Consider the following 25,030-nt stretch of genomic DNA (forward strand, 5'->3'; position numbering starts at 1 on the left):
TTTTGACTTTCAGTCTTTTGATTAATTATTTTGACTAAAGGGATGTACATTATATGCAGTATATTGACATTGCCAGTGACCTCCAGGTCTGCACAGCCTCCTCCCAGCCAGCAGGGACCCCCATCTCCCCTCCCACATCAGCAGACAATGTTCTCTTACTGTACTCTAAATTACACTTCAAATGTGTGTTTTGGTGTAGAATTGTTTGAGTTGAACCACATTGTATTATTCTGTGTATATATTGTACAGTGTAAAAAAATGCAACAATGTTGTATGTGTTTTTAAAATATATGAGAATTTATTTACAAATTCATTGTGAAAGCTGACAATAATTCCAGAGTAATACTTGCAAGTGTACAGAGGAAACATCATGAATGGGGCTCTTATTCTGGTTACAGTGTGGATTATGTCAAAGGTAACAAAGGTCATAGTTCTCACATTCTCCGCTACTGAGACCGAATATTTTTTACTCGACTTTGTATCTTCTTTGACTAAATTGCCTACTTCCTTTATCCAGACAAACTTGTCTTATATACATTAAGTCCTCATGTAAATGTGTGACTCTCTCCTCAGACCCGGCTGACGGCACACAGCTTGTGGGGTGAAGGGTTGAGGGTGAAGCCCACAGCTGGAGTGAGGTCAAGATCATCGTCTGTTATCCCGGGTGGAGGACAGAAACAAAAGTGTTGGAGGAGAGAGGTGAAGAAGAGGAACAGCTCCATCCTGGCCAGACCCTCCCCCAGACACACCCTGCGACCTGATAGAAAGATTCCAAAACTATTTCAAAAACTGCAAGCATTATCAGAAAGGTCACACTGAGGACTCTTTTGAAGACAACAATTACAAACCAGCAGAGAAGGGCATGAAGGCATCCCTCTTGACAAACATCCCCTTGTCATCCAGGAAGTGGGCGGGGTTAAAGGTGTGGGGGCTCTCCCATTCGCTCTCATCCTGCAGAACTGATGTCAGTAGAGGAATCACAGTGGTCCCCTGTACAACATAAATTATGTTAAACTGATGACTGTCCTCAACATTTTGGAGAGGAAAGTTTATCACAATGACACGCATGTTATCTGACCTTCTTGATGAAGTATCCCTGGAAGGTGACATCTCTGCTGGTGACGTGAGGGAGGGACATGGGAACAATGTTGGCCAGTCTCTGGGTCTCATGGATGACAGCATCAGTGTAGGGAAGGTTCTTCCTGTCCTCTACCAAGACCTGACGACTTCCTATCTCCCTGTTGATCTCCTCCTGAACCTGGTCTAAAGAGACAAGAGTGGTTTGAAAGTTACTCTCAAACCTACAGTGATTGATTGAACAATGATCTTTGCCCTGGATCAGTTAAAATAGGCTAAAAGCTTGTAAACCAGTAGAAAGTTTACAGCCAAGCGTGTGTCCTTTGTCCATGCACATGTGTGTGTTTTGGTCCTTACATTGTATCCGTGGGTACTTAGCCATGAGCATCAAACCCCATCTTAGTGTGGTCCCTGTTGTGTCGGTACCAGCAACAAACAGGTTGGCGACTGTGATCGTCAGATTATTTTGGTGGTAATGGGTGTCCTTCTTTCCTGATTCCTTCCACACATAAGTTAAAGGCATGAGGATCAGGATTGATGAAATGCAAAACAAATCGACCTACCACTACTGGTGGTTTAACAGAAATTTGACATGTAGATACTATCAATAGTTGGCCATTATATCCAGTGTGAATCTACCTCCAGTTTTTGCTTCCTGCTGAGGAAGCAGTCCACAAATCCTCGATACATCTGAGGGTTCAGAGTTTCTTTCAAGCAACTGACCAAGTCCCTGATCTGTTTTCTATTGGCATGAGTATTCTTCATAATCTGATGTTTAGTACTCAGAAACTTGCCAAGCCAAGGGAACAAGTTGTACAACTGTCTCAAAGCAAATACATACACACAAGCACACACACACAGACACACACACACACACGCAGAGACACACACACACGCACAGAGACACACACAGACACGCAGAGACACACATAAAAATTAGACTAAATTCAGATTATTGGGACTTTTTGACACATATCTCATCTCCAAAAGTGGATACTAGTCTTTAGAAGAATGTATATGCATAAGTACCTGCATTGATGGAGAGCCTCCAAGTCTGATGTTCTCATTGGCTCGGTCCACCATTTTGGTGAACTCAGGATCAGTGTATTCAAACCTGTTGCCATACACAATGGCACAGATGATATTGGATACAGCGTAATTAACTGGCTGCGTTGTGTCAAATGCTTTACCTATTACAAAGAAACCATGGACCAAATGTATTAAATACACACTGAACGTTCAACTATGTACTATATATGTCATTACACCTTTTCTTACAAAAATTATAACTTTTGAATCTCTTACCCTCATATTTCTCAAACACTTCAATCAGGTTGCCACACTCCTCTATGATCTTCCCCTCACTCATCTTCTTGCCCATCCCAAAGTCTCTGAGGGTAGTGAGAGCAAAGCGCCTCATCTCTTTCCAGGAGTCTCCATTAGCAAACAGGATCCCTGTGGATAGCAAAATATGATATAATTATCATTTAAATCTACTAAAGAATTGTGGTATCAACCCAGATTTTTCTTTAGAACTTACCATACCTACGCTATGTTGAAAAGAGACCAAGTTCAATTTTTGAATCAAGAATGTGACAAGAGCAAAAATAGATGTTTTCATTTTAATAATTACCATGTCCCTCATTGAAATCATTGAACATGGGAGTTAACTCTCTATCACCAAATTCCTCAGAGTGGTTGACCAGAGCCTGCTTGACTGTCTTGTATCCTGCTAGAACCACCACTTTCTTCGGTCCAAAATGAACTGTGAACACAGATCCATATTGCTTGGAGATCTGTCGAGATTGGTTCAAGGGACCAGTATAAGTTAGTTGCAGGACTGATAATAATCAGATTTTTGGTAACACTTTAGATGAGCTCACCAAATTCATAATTTATTAACCAATTTGTTACTTATTAGTTAACGGTTTGTTCACCATTAGTTATTTGTTGTTCATACAAAATGTATCATTAGTAAACCATTAGTAAAGCTAAACCCTAACCAAAATGTAAACCCTAAACCTAAACCCTAGCCCTAAACCCGAACCATAACCCTAACTGTGTGAACAAATGCTTTACTCATGATACATTTTGTATAAACAATAAATAACTAATGGTGAACAAACCGTTAACTAATAGGCAACAAATTGGTTCATAAATCATGAATTTGGTGAGCTCATCTACAGTGTTACCAGATTTTTTTTAAACCAGGTGCCTAATACTTTTGAACTGATACTCATTCTGGATTTTCCACTATGTACAGCCTCTTCAGAATCCGAATGGGTTTTCAGAATTAGAATCAGAATGGGTTTTATTCGCCATGAAAGTTCACACAGACAACAGATTTACTGTGACAGGAAGGTGCATACATAAAAAATATGAGATTCTTAAATAAGTAGTGTACAAGTCTAAGTAATACTAATACTAAGGCGTTAAAATATCTAAGGAATGTAGAATAAAATAAAATAGTAAATAGCTATAATATACAAATACAATACAAATAGGGCAACATAGTGCAATATGGAAAGGTGTCTTGTGCAGATAAAGTGATAAGTGTCACTGAGAGTCCTTGGCCTTGTTGAAGAGGCCAGCAGCAGATGAGAAGAAACAGTTTTTGTGGCATGAGGTTTTGGTCCTGATGGACCACAGCCTTGCAGAGCTGATGTTCAGTTCCCACTTTGGGGCCTGGGAGAGGATAGTGCCCGAGAACACAAAGGACTCCACTGTGTTGACTGGGGAGTCGCACAGAGTGATGGGGGTGAGTGGGGCTGTGTTTTTTGCTGAAGTCCACAACCATCTTCACTGTCTTAAGAGCATTGAGCTCCAAGTTGTTCTGGCTACACCAGGTCACCAGGTTGTCAGCTTCCCACCTGTAGTCAGACTCATCCCCACCAGAGATGAGCCCAATGAGGGTGGTGTTTTCCGAAAATTGAGTTTGAAAGGACTGATGACTGGAGGTGCAGCTGTTGGTGTATAGGGAGAAGAGCAGAGGGGACAGGATGCAGCCGTGAGGAGATCCGGTGCTTATTGACAGGGAGTCAGAGACATGTGTTCCCAGCTTAACGCATTGCTTCCTGTCGGATAGGAAGTCTGTGATCCACCTGCAGGTAGAATCAGTCACGTTCAGCTGGGAGAGCTTGTCCTGAAGCAGGGCAGGGAAAATGGTGTTGAAGGCAGAGCTGAAGTTCACAAACAGGATCCTGGCGTAGCATGCTGGGGAGTCCGGGTGCTGGACGGGTGAAGTGGAGGGCCACGTTGACTGTGTCGTCTACAGACCTGTTGGCTCTGTAGGCAAACTGCAGGGGGTCAAGTAGAGGGTCCGTGATGGCTTTGAGAAGATGGCGCTCAAAAGACTTCATTACCACAGAGGTCAGGGCAACGGGTCTGTAGTCATTAAGTCCTGTTGGCCTTGGCTTTTTGGGCACAGGGATGATGGTGGAGGACTTGAGACAGGCTGGCACATGGTATGTCTCCAGGGAGGTGTTAAAGATGTTGGTGAACACCGGAGACAACTGGTCAGCGCACTGCTTGAGGGTGGCAGGAGAGACAGAGTCCGGCCCAGCTGCTTTGCGGGGGTTCTGCCTCTTGAATAGTCAGTTAACTTCTCTTTCCTGAATGGAGAGTCGTCTCCGTGGTGATGGGTTGGGGGGCTCTAATGTGGGAAGGCGGTGACCAGGACAGTCCAATTGTTTTTCAAAACGACAGTAAAACTCATTCAGGGTGTTGGCCAGGCAAGAGTCGTTAACGGTGTAAAAAGGTTTGCAGTTAATACAAAATGATTCCAGATCCGGAGAACAGTGCTGCAAAATCACTGTCACATCTTCACACCAGCCACTGTTGAATTAAAAACAAATACCACCGCCTTTCGATTCCTGATTCGCTCTCACTAGTTTAAACCCTTCTAGTTGTAACGCAGAGCCCGGGATCAGTTCACTCCGTGAAGCACAAAACGTAAGATGACTGAAAGTCTCTGTTTTTCCACACCAGTAGCTGAAGTTCGTCCAGTTTGTTGTTCAGCGAACGCAAGTGGGAGAGAAATATCCCCAGTAACGCTGTAGGCTACGAACCCCACACCGACAAAGTTGCACTAGTGCACCGGCTCGTTTACCTCTCCTACGACGCTTCAATCCTATTCCTGGAGAGCTACCATCCTGTAGGTTCCAGTTCCCACTCTAAGCTAGCTGAATCAGGCAGTTGTAACTTGAATTGGAGCAAAAAACTACAGAAAGGTATCTCACCTCACAGAGTGTCTGGTACGGCCTCTTGAGATCCAACATCAGTAAGTTCCCCAGCAGAGGTAGTGGTCTGGGTCCTGGAGGATCCTTCCCCTGTTCCTGAGAGCTGCAGGAGAGGAGGTAGAGGAGCAGCAGAAACACCACAGTCCCCAGCAGAGTCACTAAGCTGGGAGTCTGGAGAACAACACTATCCAACACAGACATGGTTCTAATAGTGTAGCGTAGAATCTAATATTTGAGTCAAGATATTGCTCTTCTTTGCTCCTTTAGATGTATGAACATGAGGCTAAAAAAACACCACCCAAAGCTCTGGAGCAGAAAGTTGTTGCGCTCAAACACAATAAAACTGAAATCTGAAACCCACTGGTAAAGGCCACACCCCTTAGAGTTCAAGGGTTGATAGGCAACAGAATGGACATTGAACTAAGCCTGTGCACACAGAGCCAATTTGTAGTGGACATAGGGCAATGTGGGTACTGGTAAAGATCAGACTTGGCACTGCCACACTTGTAGATGATTTATCTTCCTATTTAAGTAAAACATACAGTATGTTATATATAAAATGGAAGAAAGCTTTAAGTCAGTCCTGGTCTGTTTCTTATGCAAAAACAAACTGAATGAAATTATGACTTTCAGTAATTTCATTAATTATTTTGACTAAAGGGATGTACATTATATACAGTATATTGGCATTGCCAGTGACCTCCAGGTCTGCACAGCCTCCTCCCAGCCAGCAGGGACCCCCATCTCCCCTCCCACATCAGCAGACAATTTTCTTTGACTGTTGGTCTAAATGACACTACAAATGTGTGCTTTAGTGTAGAATTGTTTGAGTTGAACAACATTGTATTGTTCTGTGTATATATTGTACAGTGTAAATAATGCAACAATGTTGTATGTGTTTAAAGAATATATGAAACAGTTTATTTACAAATTCATTGTGATATTAACCCAAAGAGAAAGCTGACAATAATTCCATAATAATACTTGCAAGTGTACAGAGGAAACATCATGAATGGGGCTCTTATTCTGGTTACAGTGTGGATTATGTCAAAGGTAACAAAGGTCATAGTTCTCCGCTACTGAGACTGAATATTTTGTACTTGACTTTTGATCTTCTTTGACTAAACTGCTGACTTCCTTTATCCAAGACGAACTTGTCTTATAAACATTAAGTCCTCATGTAAATGTGTAACTCTCTCCTCAGACCCGGCTGACGGCACACAGCTTGTGGGGTGAAGGGTTGAGGGTGAAGCCCACAGCTGGAGTGAGGTCCAGATCATCCTCTGTTACCCCGGGTGGAGGAGAGAAACGAAAGTGTTGGAGGAGAGAGGTGAAGAAGAGGAACAGCTCCATCCTGGCCAGACCCTCCCCCAGACACACCCTGCGACCTGAGAGAAAGATTCCAAAACTATTTCAAAAACTGCAAGCATTATCAGAAAGGTCACACTGAGGACTCTTTTGAAGACAACAATTACCTACCAGCAGAGAAGGGCATGAAGGCATCCCTCTTGATAAACTTCCCCTTGTCATCCAGGAAGTGGGCGGGGTTAAAGGTGTGGGGGCTCTCCCATTCGCTCTCATCCTGCAGGACTGATGTCAGTAGAGGAAACACAACAGTCCCCTGTACAACAGAAAGAATGTTAAACTGATGACCGTCCTCAATATTTTAGAGAGGGAAGCTTATCACAATGACATATATGTTATCTGACCTTCTTGATGAAGTATCCCTGGAAGGTGACATCTCTGCTGGTGACGTGAGGGAGGGACATGGGTACGATGTTAGCCAGTCTCTGGATCTCATGGATGACAGCATCAGTGTAGGGAAGGTTCTTCCTGTCCTCTACCAAGACCTGACGACTTCCTATCTCCCTGTTGATCTCCTCCTGAACCTGGTCTAAAGAGACAAGGGTGGTTTGAAAGTTACTCTCAAACCTACAGTGATTGATTGAACAATGATCTGTGCCCTGGATCAGTTAAAATAGGCTTAAAGCTTGTAAACCAGTAGAAAGTTTACGGCCAAGCGTGTGTCCTTTGTCCATGCACATGTGTGTGCTTTGGTCCTTACCTTGTATCCGTGGGTACTTAGCCATGAGCATCAAACCCCATCTTAGTGTGGTCCCTGTTGTGTCGGTACCAGCAGCAAACAGGTTGGCGACTGAGATTGTCAGATTCTCTTTGTGGTAGTGGGTGTCCTTCTTTCCTGATTCCTTCCACACAGAAGATAAATGCATGGGGATCAGGATTGATGAAATGCTTAACAAATCTGCCTACCACTTCTTGTAGATTTGCTGTTTGAGAGAAATTTGACATGTAGATTTACTATCCATAGTTGGCCATTCTATTTAGTGTGAATCTACCTCCAGGTTTTGCTTCCTGCTGAGGAAGGAGTCCACAAATCCTCGACACATCTGAGGGTTCAGAGTCTCTTTCAAGCGACTGATCAAGTCCCTGATCTGGTTTTTATTGGCATTAGCGTTCTTATTAATCTGACGTTTAGTACTCAGAAACTTGCCAAGCCAAGGGAACAAGTTGTACAACTGTCTCAAAGCAAAGACATACACACAAGCACACACACACACACACAGGCACAAACAAACAAAATTAGACTAAATTCAGATTTGTTTGACTTTTTTACACATATCTAATCTCCAAAAGTGGATAATAGTCTTAGAAGAATGTATATGTATGAGTACCTGCATTGATGGAGAGCCTCCAAGTCTGATATTCTCATTGGCTCGGTCCACCATTTTGGTGAACTCAGGATCAGTGTATTCAAACCTGTTGCCATACACAATGGCACAGATGATATTGGATACAGCGTAATTAACTGGCTGTGTTGTGTCAAATGCTTTACCTATTACAAAGAAACAAGGCACCAAATGTATTAAATACACACTGAATGTTCAACTATGTATGCCATTACACCTTTTCTTGTAACTTTTGAATCTCTTACCCTCATATTTCTCAAACACTTCAATCAGGTTGCCACACTCCTCTATGATCTTCCCCTCACTCATCTTTTTGCCCATCCCAAAGTCTCTGAGGGTAGTGAGAGCAAAGCGCCTCATCTCTTTCCAGGAGTCTCCATTAGCAAACAGGATCCCTGTGGATAGCAAAATATGATATAATTATCATTTAAACCTTCTGAAGACTTGTGGTGTTAACCCATATTGTTCTTTGGAAGTTTTTAAAGACATCATAAGAGATACCTATGTTGAAAAGAGACCAAGGTAAAATTATATGTTTCGATTAAGATCACTATCGAGAATGTGACAAGAGTAACAATAGATGGTTTCAACTTAATCCTTACCATGTCCATTATTTAAATCATTAAACATGGGAGGTAACTCTCTGTCACCAAACTCTTCAGCATGGTTGACCAGAGCCTGCTTAACTGTCTTGTATCCTGCTAGAACCACCACTTTCTTCAATCCAAAATGAACTGTGAACACTGATCCATATTCCCTGGAGATCTGTCGAGATTTGTACAAGGGACTTAGTTAGTTGTTGCCTAATACTTTTAAGATGATACTCATTCTGGATTTTCCACTATGTTCAACCTCTTCAATCCTATCCCTGGAGAGCTACCATCCTGTAGGTTGCATTCCCCACTCTAAGCTAGCTGAATCAGGCAGTTGTAACTTGACTTGGAGCAAAAAAAAACTACAGAAAGTATCTCACCTCACATAGTGTCTGGTACGGCCTCTTGAGATCCAGCATCAGTAAGTTCCCCAGCAGAGGTAGTGGTCTGGGTCCTGGAGGATCCTTCCCCTTTTCCTGAGAGCTGCAGGAGAGGAGGTAGAGGAGCAGCAGAAACACCACAGTCCCCAGCAGAGTCACTAAGCTGGGAGTCTGGAGAACAATACTATCCAACACAGACATCACCACACACTAAACACTGAACCCTTACACTTGACACTCACTAATGCTCTCACAAACACGACTCAGATGCAGAGTATTGTGTTTACTGGTTGCACCAACGTGCTTTATACACGAGAATTTATCCTTTTGTGGGCGGAGGTGCAGCTTTCAGCAGCAACTTTACACATTGTCACATATGTAGATCATTTACTGGTTTATGATCTTGAAGTTCATTACCTCTGACACAGAAAATTATAAATGGAGATAACACTTGCTTATCAGTCATATACTGATAGGTGTACAAAGTGTCATATGGCTTATGTTTACTGTGGCCTGCTTGGGTTGCCCATGGTTGGTTAAATAGAATTGTATTCATGCACATTGTTGATTTGTATTTATTATCTGTTATCTATTTACCTTAATTAGACATTAAACTGTTAGATACAGATGTCTGGTTGGAATAAATAGTACAACATTACTAGGCAAGATGCTTCCTGAACATACTTTAGGGATTTGGAGGTGTGAGAGCTCTCATCCTTTAGGACTGACATCAATCGAGTACATTTCACACAATCAAAGACATGACAGGTGAAAGGTGACACCAACAGGTCAAAATATCAACTCAATGAATAATCAATATTTGGCTCACCAGAAAGTTCAGTTTAAGGACCAGACTAGACTAAAACTACGAATGCCTTGGGACGACATGGAGTCTTTTCAGCCAACACTGATAACCAATAATGACATCCTTTTAATGGCCGATGCTGGTGAGATAACTAATATTGTTAAGATAACTAACATACTCTCTATTGTGCATCGCTACCTCAAACCTTTCAGAACATTGTGGTTTCCTGGTTGAAAGTATGCCTGTGTGAACAGACACTGGATCACTTGGAATGTCAGTATTGCCGGAATAATAAAAATTCTTTATTCAATATAAAAGTACAAAACAGAGCACTCTGTGACTTATCTACCGGAGGACACGTAATGCAAATGTCGTTCAGCAGAGTGAGAAGGATCCAAAAACATACCCTGTCTTACATACACTCACAGTATCTGGTCATTCCTAGCATCAAAAATAGTCCAAAATGGTCAACTGTCCTTTGTGGGGTCATCACCCTCATAAAAAGCTAATACAGATAGCCATCTAGCCATCTGTCCTGTCATAAAAATTGCCCAACAGTTCCTGAGCTTTACAAACTCTCAACTCCTCGACCTCTCAACTTTCTCAACAAACTCAGCTTAATTATCTCCCCTTCCTGCAGACAACATAAGTTGTTCCTCCAGCATGTTTCTTATCAATGAACCACATTTAAAACACCTTCATTGTACATACATCCTAAAATTATATAACATATCCCTGGAAGGTGACATCTTTGCTAGGGATGTGAGGGATCAGTGTTAGGGACGATTCCTTCTGTCCTTTACCAAGACCTGATGACTTCCTATCACCTTGCTCTCAATCTCCTCCTGAACCTGGTCTGGGGAAAGGGAGCGACAAAGGCCGGCTGTAAAACCAAATGTGCTCCTTAGCCTACAGGCTATCAGGATACACCTGACCAATCATACGTATCTGGTTTATCATTGATAGCTGTAAGTAAACTGTCCCCTTGTCTGTTTGTACACATTGCTTAATCTATCTAATTGTTTCTGTGGTTTTGTGTCACCGTGTGAAAGGCCTGTGGCTGTTTGTACAGAGTGAATGTATTTCTTCTGGACACTTTCCAGAGAGTGCTGAAGCATTATGTTTTTGTTGTTTGGCTTTAACGGCTTTAACCATGAAGGCAGGAATCTCTTTGTGTTTGTGACTCGATTATGGGTGAAGTCATTCAATTCTTATGACTTTATATCTTTGATTTTGACTTCTATAACTGGATGTATTTATTAATGCAAATTATGCAATTCTCACTTAAAAATGTTGGATGTAGGTCATTTACAAATGATCAATGACAAGACAGACTCCCATCTCTGGCTGGATGGTTAAAGGAATGTCAGGTGGTTTGCGGGAGCCTTTTATAACTTATGTCTTAAGAGTCTTGAGTTTTAAAAGTTTCAAATTATAAGGAATGCTTTTTTTATTTTTACAAAGTGTACAAACGTACATGATTGAAACACCAAGAACCTATATTTTAGTGTAGTAATTTCTGTTTATTGATCATTTGTATATATGGTTATATACAAGACAATACACACCAAAATTAGCCACTATTAACAGATGACGATTGGCTTGTTGGAACAAATGGTACAACATTACTAGGCAAGATGCTTTATTAAAATGCTTGCTTTAGTTGTTCACAAACCATGAAGTTGATTATTACCTATTTCTCAACATGCCTCCCGCTGACACACACCCAAGAAATGCTTAGAGAATTGCATAGAGAACAGAACATTATCTCCCTCTCCCTCTCCCCCTCCCCCTCCCCCTCCCCCTCCCCCCCCCCCCCCCCCCCCTCCCTCTCCCTCTCCCTCTCTCCCTCTCTCCCTCTCTCCCTCTCTCCCTCCCTCACTCTCTCTCTCTCACTCTCTCTCTTTCTCACTCTCTCTCCTCAGACCCGGCTGACGGCACACAGCTGGTGGGGTGAAGGGTTGAGGGTAAAGCCCACAGCTGGAGTGAGGTCCAGATCATCCTCTGTCACCCCGGGTGGAGGAGAGAAACGAAAGTGTTGGAGGAGAGAGGTGAAGAAGAGGAACAGCTCCATCCTGGCCAGACCCTCCCCAGGACACGCCCTGCGACCTGAAAGAAAGAGGAGACTGAGAGAAAAAGAGAGGTGACCTGGCCCAAAATATATACAAATACAGGAATGATCCAGTGACAACACACTTAGTTCTTCCCACAAACAAATGAAACATTAAACTAAAAGATGAATGTTGGTCTACAGTACCTGCAGAAAAGGGCATGAAAGCTTCCCTCTTGACAAATTGACCTTGCGCATCTAGGAAGTGGGCGGGGTTAAAGGTGTGAGGACTCTCCCATTCACTCTCGTCCTGCAGGACTGACGTCAATAGTGGAAAGACAGTCGTCCCCTGTCACCAAACACAAGCAAATATGTTAACAGATCAAACCTGGTGCAGGCCGAGAGGTTAAAATGTAAACTGAATAAATCAGTATTTTGCCTGAAAGTCCCTCCCTACAAACTTCAGGTTTGTCACAAAGACGAAAACCTTTGTGGCTTCCCTGTGGGAGATACACAGTATCTGTGTGGAGAGAACAGACACTACATGCATAATAATAATAATAATAATAAACATACACAATAAAATGTACCATTATCTGCCAATCAATTTATCAGCTCGATATACAGCTTATTGTTCATCACTAACTAAAACCTTTCAGAACATTGGGATTTCCGGGTGTGAGATATGTCTGTGTGGAGTAAAACATGGAACTAAAATCCCTTATCTAACCTTCTTGATGAAGTATCCCTGGAAGATGACATCTCTGCTGGTGACGTGAGGGATGGACATGGGTACAATGTTGGCCAGTCTCTGGGTCTCATGAATGACAGCATCAGTGTAGGGAAAGTTTTTTCTGTCCTCTACCAAGACCTGACGACTTCCTATCACCCTGCTGATCTCCTCCTGAACCTGGTCTTCAAAACGGAGGGCAAATAATAAAGGTTAGTTGTAAAAATGTAATACAAAATTGTTAAAATTTGCTCTTTAGCCTACAGGCTATCAGTACATATCTGACAAGTCCTACTTATCTGGTTTATCAATGACAGCCTTTAAGTATATTGTGTATACTTTTGTGTTAATAAGTTGTATTAAATGAATCTTGAATTGGTATATACCTTGTATATGAGCATACTTGGCCATGAACAGAAGTCCCCAGCGTATCGTAGTTCCTGTCGTGTCAGTTCCAGCAGCAAAGAGGTTGGTCACACAATTTATCAGGTTCTTGTCATGGTAGTGAGAGTCTTGCGTTCCAGATTCCTGACACACAAATAACATTTGAAAATTGTGTATCCTTTTAAGCAGGCAGTAATGCATTTCTAATACCTTCCCCTAGATTAGAACTCAGCCAACTGAACCAGGCTTACGTCTGTAGGGATGCAGAGGTGTGCTTTGTCCAACTACAATTTTGTACTGTAGGACCACATAGCACGTCTGAGTAAAAAAAAAAAAACAATCTAAAGAAACACAGAGAATAAACTAATGTAAGTCGATTCAAAAAAACTTTTCCAAAGTAGATAATTTACACTTTCAATGCTGCTGCACAATAATCATGATAGTATTAGAACATACAATTAATTAAAATATACTATACCATACCTCCAATTTCTGCTTCCTGGCAAGGAAGGAGTCAACAAAGCCTCTACACATCTGGGGGTTCAAAGTGTCTTTCAGGCCTCTGACCAAGTCCATAACATCTTTAACATTCTGGTCCACAAGTTTCATCATACGACCTCTGCTTTTGATCCACTGGCCCAGCCAGGGAAACATATTGTACACCTGTCGACCCACATGCAAACACACACTTTGAAAAGGTTGTTATGAAAATGCAGTTGTCCCTGTAGGGGAAACATCAACAAAAAAAGTTTCAGAATGTAATCATTGAAGGCCTGTCAGAACCCTTTTGGATTCCAAACTGCACCTTTTAAATAATTTGCATGAGGTTTCATTTAATTTGAAACCCAAACGGTTGCTAACTGACTTGAGTCCACGAATGGAAAATGGAACGGTTCTACAAGGAATCTAGATTTATTTTGTTTCATATTTCACAGAGGTTTAAAGTACCTGAATTGGTGCAGATCCTATAATGCGTATGCCCTCATTGGCTCTGTCCACCATGCCCTTGAACTGGGGGTCAGTGTAATGAAATCTGTCGCCATACACGATGGCTGAGATGATATTGGAGGCAGCATAATTCACTGGCTGGGTTGTGTCGAAAGGTTTACCTGAGATATACAGTTGTCATAAAGAAGAACTATTTAAAGGGTTAATGCATAGAAAGTGGAACATTACTATTTAAAATCTACCCATGACTTCCCTCGCCTAGACTTGCCTAGTGTACGGACAGCAAGAAAACTTCAATTCAAGTAGTTCATAGTTTGTAATGTTTATAAATAAATTGTCCACAATCACACATCTTCTGAGTATAATTCCAGGTATCTCTCTTTCTGTGATTAAGTTGTTAGTGGCATGATTATCTATGTAATCAATTGTATACAAAAACTGCTACTAGGACTCTTTGTGTGTGTTTATCTGTGTGTCACTAAATCTAACATCTTACAGTAATCACCAGTTGCATGATGGGCATTGGGCATCACAGACACGGGCATATATCTATAATTCCAGGAATAATATTTGTCTGTGTGTCACCGAATCAACGAAACAACGTTGTAAACACCGGTTGTCTCACAGGCACAGCATTAATACTCTCAATTCCACTCAATTTACTCTTGAGGGCGTTGGAGGCCTTTATCAGCAATATTATTGTTGTAAAACAAGTTAACATTTATCATTGCAAAATATGACTGCATTACCTGCGTTGATGTTTTTCTCTTACCTTCATATTTTTCGAACACTGTCTTCAGATGGTGACACTCGTCTATGATCTTCTCCTCAGCACCTTTTTTGCCCATTCCAAAGTCCCTGAGATTAGTGAGAGCAAAGCGCCTCATCTCTTTCCAGGAGTCTCCATTAGCAAAAAGGATGCCTATGAAGAAGATTTTGTTATGGTTAAATTGAGAAAGGAAAATGTGTACAGTAAATAAATAGCCTTACCATGACCCTTGTTGATATCCTTTGTAATCTGGTTGAGGCCTCTGTCTCCAAACTCCTCAGCATGGTTGATCAGAGCCTGCTTGACTGTCTTGTATCCTGCCAGGACCACTACTTTCTTGGGACCAAAATGAACTGTGAACACTGATCCATATTCCCTGGAAAGCTAAGATGTTGGCAAAAACAAGTCATCAAAAACACACAAAAAAAGAATAGAAAGGTTGTCAACACAAGCTTTGGTCAGTAGTTGTCGCACCTCACAGAGTGTAAGGTAAGGCCTGCTAAGATCCAGCATCAGTAAGTTCCCCAGCAGAGGTAGTGGTCTGGGTCCTGGAGGATCCTTCCCCTGTTCCTGAGAGCTGCAGGAGAGGAGGTAGAGGAGCAGCAGAAACACCACAGTCCCCAGCAGAGTCACCAAGCTGGGAGTCTGGAGAACAATACTATCCAACACAGACATGGTTCTAATAGTGTAGCGTAGAATCTAATATTTGAGTCAAGATATTGCTCTTCTTTGCTCCTTTAGATGTATGAACATGAGGCTAAAAAAAAACACCACCCAAAGCTCTGGAGCAGAAAGTTGTTGCGCTCAAACACAATAAAACTGAAATCTGAAACCCACTGGTAAAGGCCACACCCCTTAGAGCTCAGGGGTTGATAGGCAACAGAATGGACATAGAACTAAGCCTGTGCACACAGAGCCAATTTGTAGTGGACATCACCACACACTAAACACTGAAACCTTACACCTGACACTCACTAATGGTTTAACAAATAGAACATTACATCTGAGCAGTCACATCCATTTATAACCAGTAGCACCAGTTAAAGGAGTTGGTGCTGTATTTGTTGGTTTCATCAACAATTTGACACACTGCCACACCTGTAGATAATAAACTGGTTTTACAGCTTGTTTTAGAAGTTATTAGAAGTGCTTGGAATTTCCTTTGACCTATATTCTCCAGAGCAGATATTCTTCAGTGTCTCAATTAAAGGAAAACTTGTTTTTCAATCTTATACTGATATGTGTTTAGAGTGTTATATTGTGAAGGGAATGAGCAGTGGGACTCATCATTAATCAAATGGAATGACCATTGACCCACACAATTGACTGAATTGAATGCAGGTGGGATTGATTGTTTGGGGGAAAATGACTACAAGACTGGGCAGACTCCACAGATGGGGATCTGATAGTTGCAGCTTGGCGCTATAGTGGGAAAGTTGGCTGGTCGTTCGCAGTTACTAGGACTTCTGGGGACAGAGAAAGGTTGGAAAGGGGTTTAAGATGTCTGTTTATTTGTGTGGGGTGGCGTGGGGACAGTACACATTTATCCTACAAATGTATTTTGGAACATTGTCATCTCATCTGTATGTGTCTCATGTTGGAGAGCTGTGAAGACTCCTTTGTCTTTGCATTATGATGTCAATATGGTACTTCTTGAGGTACAATACTGTCCAAATAATGTTTGAGTGTAGTAATCTACTCCAGCACAGCTCATTTTTGTGGACAGAGTTTGTAAGTAATCAACACATTTTTGGACACCTGTAGGAGTTGCGAACAAACTTTCATGCTAATATTTCAAATAAGGAATGCTTTATTAAAAAGTGTATAAACATGCATAATGGAAACAAATGATGTAAATTTCAGTGTAGTAATTTATTTGTATTAATAATTTGTGTGTATATATATATATAAAGCTGCCTGACAATATACCTAAACCAGCCACTGTTAAAAGTTACATTTAGTCAATTTAGCAGACGCTCTTATCCAGAGTTAGATGCCATGCTGATTGTCTTGTTGATATAAATAGTACAACATTACTAGGCAAAAAGCTTGATGAACAAACTTGTTTTTGTAGTCCCCAAACCATAATGTTGAGTATTACCCATTTCTCTACATTCCTGAGATGGGTGTAACTAAGTAAAATAGGTTTTGCAGTAGAAGGATGAAAGGTGTGTCTCTGAGACTGTGTCTCTCTCTCCTCAGACCCTGCTGACGGCACACAGCTGGTGGGGTGAAGGGTTGAGGATGAACCCCACAGCTGGAGTGAGGTCCAGATCATCCTCTGTTACCCCGGGTGGAGGAGAGAAACGAAAGTGTTGGAGGAGAGAGGTGAAGAAGAGGAACAGCTCCATCCTGGCCAGACCCTCCCCAGGACACGCCCTGCTACCTGAGAGGAGAATAGAGAAATGGACCAAATATATTTCAAATCACACCAGACATTATTAAAATAGTTATGTTGATAACCATGTTGAACATGACAATGATATACCCGCAGAGAAGGGAAGGAAGGCATTCCTTTTGACACATTTTCCCTTGTCATCCAGGAAGTGGGCGGGGTTAAAAGTGTGGGGGCTCTCCCATTTGCTCTCATCCTGTAGAACTGACGTCAGTAGAGGAATCACAGAGGTCCCCTGTAAACCAGAGTGAGAAAAAGGGCAATGATCAGTAGCTGGTTCACATTAGAGCTGCGGTTCATACAAGCAGTTTTATTTTCAGATTCTATTGTTGTAGAGGAGTCACTTCAAACCAGCCAGTTATCTAACCTTCTTGATGAAGTATCCCTGGAAGGTGACATCTCTGCTGGTGACGTGAGGGAGGGACATGGGTACAATGTTGGCCAGTCTCTGGGTCTCATGGATGACAGCATCAGTGTAGGGAAGGTTCTTCCTGTCCTCTACCAAGACCTGACGACTTCCTATCACCCTGCTGATCTCCTCCTGAACCTGGTCTGAGGAGAAAGAGTGGGGGAACAAACCATCCTCTAATGTTTCATGTTCATCAAAATCCAGTCAGCCATCATACTGAAGTGTGTTTGTATGTCCCTTACCTTGTATGTGAGGATACTTGGCCATGACCAGGAGTGTCCAACGTAACGTAGTTCCTGTGGTGTCGGTCCCAGCACCAAACAGGTTGGCCACAGAATATACCATGTTATCATCATGGTACAAAGAAGCCACGCTCCCTGATTTCTAACACAAAATGCACAAAAGGATTTTGGAGAAACACTTAAGAAATCCAGTTATGATAATCAAGCCCATGACTGATTTCAGAAGTTTGATTTCATTTCTGGCCTATTACTTAAAAGGTTGTACCATACCTCCAGGTTCTGCTGTCTGGCCAGGAAACAGTCCACAAAGCCTCGGCACATCTGAGGGTTCAGAGTCTCCTTCAGACCTTTAATCAACTCGTTAATATCTTCAAGGGTGATGTCAACAAGATGCCTTATGCGTCTCCAATTCCAGAGCCAAGGACCCATCCAGGGAAATGTGTTGTATAACTGAATCCCCATTCAAAATAGGGTGTTGGTTTTGCACTGTGTTGATTTGTCCACACTTCAATACAACCATTTAAAAATCAAGTCTGCAAACAATACCTGGATTGATGGAGATCCTGTCAGACATGTAACCTCATTAGCTCTGTCCACCATTGCTTTGAACTGTGGGTCACTGTAGTCAAACCTGTTCCCATATACAATGGCGGAGATGATATTGGAGGCAGCATAATTCAGCGGCTTGGTTGTGTCAAACGCTTGGCCTGTTACAGCCAACACAAGATTAATTACAGAAATGTCAATAGCTACACCACAGGTACTTTCATCTGAGCTGTTGTCATCTGACACACAACTATCCTACCCTCATATTTCTCAAACACTTCAATCAGGTTGCCACACTCCTCTATGATCTTCCCCTCACTCATCTTCTTGCCCATCCCAAAGTCTCTGAGGGTAGTGAGAGCAAAGCGCCTCATCTCTTTCCAGGAGTCTCCATTTGCAAACACAATCCCTGTGGAGATTTTAGAGTCTAAAATTTAGACATTTACTAACTTCTATGAAGAATAATGTACTGAATGTACAGAGCGTTCTGTTTTCTTCAGTTACCATGTCCTTTGATGAAGTCCTCAAATAAAGGGATGATTTCTCGGTCTCCAAACTCATCATGGTTGACCAGAGCCTCCTTGACTGTCTTGTATCCTGCCAGGACCACAACCTTCTTGGGTCCAAAATAAACCTTGAATACTGATCCATATTTCTTGGAGAGCTAGAGAAGGCCACACAGTGTATTTTACAGTATATGAAGGGTCTAAATGTTTGCTTGTCACATAATTATGCACTTCTTCCAAAGACTGATCAGTCAATAATGTTAGCCTAATTGGACAATGATCACGCATGTCAACTCCTACTGGTTGTAGGAACTTCTTTACATAATCATATATTTTTACTGGACTGAAATTGTAAACTTTCTTTTCCTATCCTTTATTTAAAAGTGCTACACTACAACTATCAGTCTAAATCTCCTTATTGTACTGGTTAATTTAGTCAGGGTTATGGACTTGTTTTGGCCACTAGAGGTCCCCAATTGTTAGTTTTTTCATGTTATGTTTCATGTCATAGAGCGCTCTGATTCCTGACAAATTTTACGCCATGTTCTGTGTGTCAGGAGACTGTACGCCTTGGCACTATTAACTTAACAGTGACAGAGAGCAGTAGGGAAGTTGGCCAATACTTCATATTAACGTTGCATGTTTAACCTTACCTACAAAATATTTAACCTTAATCCAATGCACTCTTTACACTGCAGTATGTATCAAATTGAATCCTTACATGTGACAACGTGTATAAGCCAAATAGTTAGTTTTACCTCACAGAGTGTCTGGTACGGCCTCTTGAGATCCAACATCAGTAAGTTCCCCAGCAGAGGTAGTGGTCTGGGTCCTGGAGGATCCTTCCCCTGTTCCTGAGAGCTGCAGGAGAGGAGGTAGAGGAGCAGCAGAAACACCACAGTCCCCAGCAGAGTCACCAAGCTGGGAGTCTGGAGAACAATACTATCCAACACAGACATCACCACACACTAAACATTGAACCTTTACACTAGTGATGTTACGCTCAATACCGTGCTCACGACCTTTCGAAACAATTGGTACCGATACAAACGTGTCGAGCGTGGCTTCAAATGGGCAAAACACCACGTGATCAGAGTCGAAGTGTCGAAGTGACGTCACACGAGCAGCGTTTTATTCAAACGCTTAAAATACATCAGAAATCACTCATATTCGTAGGTTATAGAGAGGAGATATAGGCCTATTTACGGACGCTATAGAATACATTCATTGGCAGAGCCAGATATATAGATTGCCAGAGACAGAATTGTGAATAAAGCAAGCCATTTGATTATTTTCCCAGATAATACTGAAAATTTAAACATGCAGACTGATCTGATATAAATTATGTTCTTTAGTCAACTTGCCCAGTTTATTAAAAAAGTAGTTTGAATATTGTACCAGCAGAGAAGGGCACGAAAGGCATCCCTCTTGACAAACTTCCCCTCGTCATCCAGAAAGTGGGCGGGGTTAAAGGTGTGGGGGCTCTCCCATCTATGATTCACTCTCATCCTGCAGAACTGATGTCAGTAGAGGAATCACAGTGGTCCCCTGTCAACCAAGAAGAATCAAGAGAAAAAATATTAAAAAAATATGTGGTCATGTGCAATTTTCGCTTTGAAACAATCTGATCTTCTTGATGAAGTATCCCTGGAAGGTGACCAGGCATTTTTCCGCAGTCTAGTGTCTGTTTGTGATTGTTTGCAATGGCAGCGCCGCCTATTTAGTTCAACTCAGAGTAAAACGCTGCTCTCGTCTCTGTCACTTTATACCCCGACGTCCAATTACAATGGAGATGGGGTAGAATAAATACTTACACATTTGGAAGAGTTTATGGAAGAACTATTCCACATTGTCATTTTTCCAGAATTAAGAAAAGTATAAAACTATGTTTTATGTGTCACTGCCGCGGCCGTGCCCCAGCGTGTCAACACAGAAATGGTTTCAATGGTGCTGTGTTGAATCAAATCTTAAGATAAATGTATTTTGAATTTTCTTTGCTTCTTCAGATGTAGTGTAAATGACAGGCTAAAATACACCACACCAGGGGCGGATCTAGAGATTTTCATTCGGGGTGGCAATGGGGTGGCAGAAGGAAGCTGTTGTGTGGCCTCCTGGAGGGAATCAAACCCAGAGTAGGGGGGTACAGTACTCCCTATGGTAAATGATTAGGCTAGATTAGAATATTGTAGTTTAAATTAAACAGCAACATCAATATTATTTATTGAAATGTTCTGTAATGTACAAATAATATTTTTCCATGGGAAAATTGAGATTCATGTTTAATTGTAACTTATTTCACTACATGCTCTTATGGTTCTTCCCTTTGGGACTGTTTTTTTCACAATGTATGCTTTGTGTTTTGGCTACACGCAATGTTTGGGGCTATCTTGTTGTTATGATCAGTGACCTATGCACTTTTGTAAAGCTCTCTCTTGGAAGTCGCTTTGGATAAAAGCGTCTGCTAAATGCATGATTTTTTTTTTTTTATACAACTTGGGGTGGCAGCTGCCACCCCTTGCATCCTCCACTGCACCACTTGCATCCTCCACTGCACCACACTAAGCTCTGGAGCAGATATAGTTGTGCCCTAAGAAATCTGAAACACTAGTGAAAACCACAACCCTTAGATGTTTGAGTTCATACTAGGACACTACCGAATACTTCCCAATGAGCAGAAGTTGAACCACACTTCAGGTACATTTACAATTTATAAATATGGCATGGACGCAAAATGTATTATGAAAAAATTGACTTTATTAAAACATTTAAGATGCAATTAGCAGGATTTATTTCTTGAGCGTTACTGTTAATAAAAACTATACTTCTGAAAACAACCACAGCAGCATTAAATCCAATGGATGTCTCATGTTTTCCTACAGAAATATTCCATAGCAGGCTGATGTAAAATTCTCAGTTTCTATCAACTTATTTCAGCAGTGATGTCTAGGTCCTAGTCTCTCTCTCTTCAGCCCCGGCTGACAGCACACAGCTGGTGTGGTGAGGGAACGAGCGTGAAGCCAACAGCTGGAGTGAGGTCCAGATCATCCTCTGTTACCCCGGGTGGAGGAGAGAAATGAAAGTGTTGGAGGAGAGAGGTGAAGAAGAGGAACAGCTCCATCCTGGCCAGACCCTCCCCAGGACACGCCCTGCGACCTGAGAGAAATGTAGAGAAAGGAGACCAAAATATTGTCACAGCAGAAATGTAAATACTTACGTTGATAACCATGCTATTGCGATTATATACCTGCAGAGAAAGGCATGAAGGCATCCCTCTTGACAAACTTCCCCTTGTCATCCAGAAAGTGGGCGGGGTTAAAAGTGTGGGGGCTTTCCCATTCGCTCTCATCCTGCAGAACTGATGTCAGTAGAGGAATCACAGAGGTCCCCTGTAAACCAGAGTGAGAAAAGGGCAATGATCAGTAGCTCGTTCACATCAGAGCTGCAGTTCATACAAGCACTTTTATTTTCAGACTCTTTCAGAGCACACTTCAACACAGCCAGTTATCTGACCTTCTTGATTAAGTATCCCTGGAAGGTGACATCTCTGCTGGTGACGTGAGGGATGGACATGGGTACAATGTTGGCCAGTCTCTGGGTCTCATGGATGACAGCATCAGTGTAGGGAAGGTTCTTCCTGTCCTCTACCAAGACCTGACGACTTCCTATCACCCTGCTGATCTCCTCCTGAACCTGGTCTGAGGAGAAAGAGTGGGGGAACAAACCATCCTCTAATGTTTCATGTTCATCAAAATCCAGTCAGCCATCATACAGAAGTGTGTTTGTATGTCCCTTACCTTGCATGTGAGGATACTTGGCCATGAGCAAGAGTCCCCAGCGTAACGTAGTTCCTGTGGTGTCGGTCCCAGCAGCAAACAGGTTGGCCACAGAATATACTATGTTATCATCATGGTACAAAGAAGCCACGCTCCCTGATTCCTGACACACAAGATTTAAGAACGCTTAAGAAATACAGTTATGATAAATGGACTGCATTTCATACAGCGCTTTTGTACCGAGAGCTTTATGACCCTCTTCACCCCCTGAGCCACAGCCGCAAAAATAATACAAATTATATACAGTGTATGTATTAAATATTATACAATGATACAGGCCTTGAGTGTGATTTCAATCCTATTACTGAAAAGGTTACCTCCAGGTTCTGCTGTCTGGTCAGGAAACAGTCCAAAAAGCCTTGGCACATTTGAGGGTTCAGAGTCTCCTTCAGACCTCTGATTAAGTCTTTAATCTCTTCTTTATCGATGTTAAAAAGCTTCATTATACGTCTTTGGTTCCAGATACAAGGACCCATCCAGGGAAATGCATTGTATAACTGAAATCCCATTCAAAAGTAGGTGTAAACATTCTGGACTATACTATGTTGATTTGTAAACACAAAAATAACATTTTAAAAATAAAGTCTGCAAACAATACCTGGATTGTTGGAGATCCTAATAGACATACAGTCTCAGTAGCTCTGTCCACCATTGCTCTGAACTTTGGGTCACTGTAGTCAAACCTGTTCCCATATACGATGGCGGAGATGATATTGGATACGGCATAATTCACCGACTGGGTTGTGTCAAATGCTTTGCCTGTTACAGCCAACACAAGATGAATTACAGTCATGTCAAGAGCTACACCAAAGGTACTTTCATTTGAGCACAATTTCCATTTGCCACATCAGCCCTACCCTCATGTTGCTCAAACACTTCAATCAGGTTGCCACACTCCTCTGTGATCTTCTCCTCACTCATCTTCTTGCCCATCCCCAAGTTTTTGAGGGTAGTGGAAGCAAAGCGCCTCATCTCTTTCCAAGACTCTCCATTAGAAAACAGGATCCCTGTGGAGATCACACATTTTTACTAACTTGTATGGAGAAGAATAATCAAAGTACAGAGCATTCAGTTTTTGTCATTCATTTTACCATGTCCATTGTTTAAGTCCTGAAATATAGGGGTGATGTCTCTGTCTCCAAACTCCTCAGCATGGTTGACCAGAGCCTCCTTGACTGTCTTGTATCCGGCCAGGACCACTACTTTCTGGGGTCCAAAATGGATCTTGAATACTGATCCATATTTCTTGGAGAGCTAGAAAAGTCAAGAAAGTGTATTTTACAGTTTATGAAGGGTCTAAATGACCCTGGTTTCATCAATAAAAACAATTAGAAACTAAATAGTTTAATAATAAACCGTCATTCTTCCGCTACTACAAAGTATAGTTCCTACATAAATCGTTGCCACGCAACAGCCAGATTGACATCTTTGCCGTCTTTTTCAATTTGAAATATTCGATGCGCAGTAATATGGAATGTTAAAGAATGTTATGAGGACAACCTGTGAAGTTATAATGGATTTTACAACGGCATGGAATGTGATATAGCCAATCACAATCAAAGATGGGAACAACCAGTTTTAGAACACAAATTTACCCCTAGCACCTCTACCCCAAACAGTACATTCTTGTACTTGGCATAACCTACACCACTAACACATTTATAATCACATATCTTACTATGTACCTTCAATTATTTTACTATAGATATTATTGTATTTACCTACTGCTCGTTCATGTGCTATTTAGGTACATGGTACTTACCCTTAACTTTACTGGTGTACATTTAATTAACCTTAATGTGAAGTAGTGCTAAATGTTTGTCCTGTTACAGGAAAAATATTGTTTTTAACCTTACCAACAAAATATTTAACATTAACACAATGCACTGTTTTCACTGCACTATGTATCAAATTGAATACTTAAAATGTTACGTGTATAAGCCAAATAATAAGTATTACCTCACAGAGTGTCTGGTACGGCCTCTTGAGATCCAGCATCAGTAAGTTCCCCAGCAGAGGTAGTGGTCTGGGTCCTGGAGGATCCTTCCCCTGTTCCTGAGAGCTGCAGGAGAGGAGGTAGAGGAGCAGCAGAAACACCACAGTCCCCAGCAGAGTCACCAAGCTGGGAGTCTGGAGAACAATACTATCCAACACAGACATGGTTCACCACACACTAAACATTGAACCTTTACACCTGACACTCACTAATGGTTTAACAAACAGAACGTTACATCTGAGCAGTCACATCCATTTATAACCAGTAGCACCAGTTAAAGGAGTTGGTGCTGTATTTGTTGGTTTCATCAACAATTTTACACACTGCCACACCTGTAGATAATAAACTGGTTTTACAGCTTGTTTTAGAAGTTATTAGAAGTGCTTGGAATTTCCTTTGACCTATATTCTCCAGAGTAGAG

The 25,030-nt window shown here is 41.8% G+C and overlaps 4 protein-coding genes across 6 annotated transcripts; all 4 read right to left on the minus strand.

Moving 5' to 3' along the window:
- Positions 1–320: 320 nt before the first annotated feature.
- Positions 321–9,298, minus strand: LOC124479004 (cytochrome P450 2K1-like). 2 transcript variants are annotated; one of them, XM_047037458.1, is made up of 17 exons: positions 8,997–9,298; positions 8,626–8,788; positions 8,269–8,418; positions 8,009–8,169; positions 7,673–7,852; positions 7,381–7,522; positions 7,025–7,209; positions 6,795–6,936; positions 5,316–5,473; positions 2,711–2,873; positions 2,383–2,532; positions 2,107–2,267; positions 1,717–1,896; positions 1,435–1,576; positions 1,079–1,263; positions 849–990; positions 321–757 (listed from the first exon to the last, which is right to left on the minus strand). In XM_047037458.1, the coding sequence occupies exons 1-17, from the start codon at positions 9,195–9,197 to the stop codon at positions 570–572; spliced, it is 2,793 nt and encodes a 930-aa protein (XP_046893414.1). In that variant the 5' UTR covers positions 9,198–9,298; the 3' UTR covers positions 321–569. The 2 variants fall into 2 exon arrangements, with proteins under 2 accessions (XP_046893414.1, XP_046893413.1); XM_047037457.1 differs by lacking the exons at positions 321–757; positions 849–990; positions 1,079–1,263; ... (4 more) ...; positions 2,711–2,873; positions 5,316–5,473 and adding an exon at positions 6,209–6,703 and having other exon boundaries at positions 8,997–9,290.
- A 2,356-nt stretch (positions 9,299–11,654) lies between these two features.
- LOC124479002 (cytochrome P450 2K1-like) lies at positions 11,655–15,596 on the minus strand. 2 transcript variants are annotated; one of them, XM_047037454.1, is made up of 9 exons: positions 15,157–15,595; positions 14,904–15,066; positions 14,686–14,835; positions 13,914–14,074; positions 13,449–13,628; positions 12,968–13,109; positions 12,582–12,766; positions 12,059–12,200; positions 11,655–11,910 (listed from the first exon to the last, which is right to left on the minus strand). In XM_047037454.1, the coding sequence occupies exons 1-9, from the start codon at positions 15,355–15,357 to the stop codon at positions 11,723–11,725; spliced, it is 1,512 nt and encodes a 503-aa protein (XP_046893410.1). In that variant the 5' UTR covers positions 15,358–15,595; the 3' UTR covers positions 11,655–11,722. The 2 variants fall into 2 exon arrangements, with proteins under 2 accessions (XP_046893410.1, XP_046893411.1); XM_047037455.1 differs by having other exon boundaries at positions 11,714–11,927; positions 15,157–15,596.
- A 913-nt stretch (positions 15,597–16,509) lies between these two features.
- LOC124479005 (cytochrome P450 2K1-like) lies at positions 16,510–19,744 on the minus strand. Its single transcript, XM_047037460.1, has 9 exons — positions 19,539–19,744; positions 18,779–18,938; positions 18,534–18,683; positions 18,275–18,435; positions 17,999–18,178; positions 17,729–17,870; positions 17,445–17,629; positions 17,171–17,312; positions 16,510–17,068 (listed from the first exon to the last, which is right to left on the minus strand). The coding sequence occupies exons 1-9, from the start codon at positions 19,737–19,739 to the stop codon at positions 16,881–16,883; spliced, it is 1,509 nt and encodes a 502-aa protein (XP_046893416.1). The 5' UTR covers positions 19,740–19,744; the 3' UTR covers positions 16,510–16,880.
- Positions 19,745–21,565: 1,821 nt separating this feature from the next.
- Positions 21,566–24,882, minus strand: LOC124479003 (cytochrome P450 2K1-like). Its single transcript, XM_047037456.1, has 9 exons — positions 24,573–24,882; positions 23,705–23,867; positions 23,471–23,620; positions 23,212–23,372; positions 22,931–23,110; positions 22,575–22,716; positions 22,291–22,475; positions 22,025–22,166; positions 21,566–21,933 (listed from the first exon to the last, which is right to left on the minus strand). The coding sequence occupies exons 1-9, from the start codon at positions 24,771–24,773 to the stop codon at positions 21,746–21,748; spliced, it is 1,512 nt and encodes a 503-aa protein (XP_046893412.1). The 5' UTR covers positions 24,774–24,882; the 3' UTR covers positions 21,566–21,745.
- Between the last annotated feature and the right edge of the window lie 148 nt (positions 24,883–25,030).

Source organism: Hypomesus transpacificus, chromosome 17, assembly GCF_021917145.1.
Source record: "Hypomesus transpacificus isolate Combined female chromosome 17, fHypTra1, whole genome shotgun sequence".
Lineage (NCBI taxonomy): Eukaryota > Metazoa > Chordata > Actinopteri > Osmeriformes > Osmeridae > Hypomesus > Hypomesus transpacificus.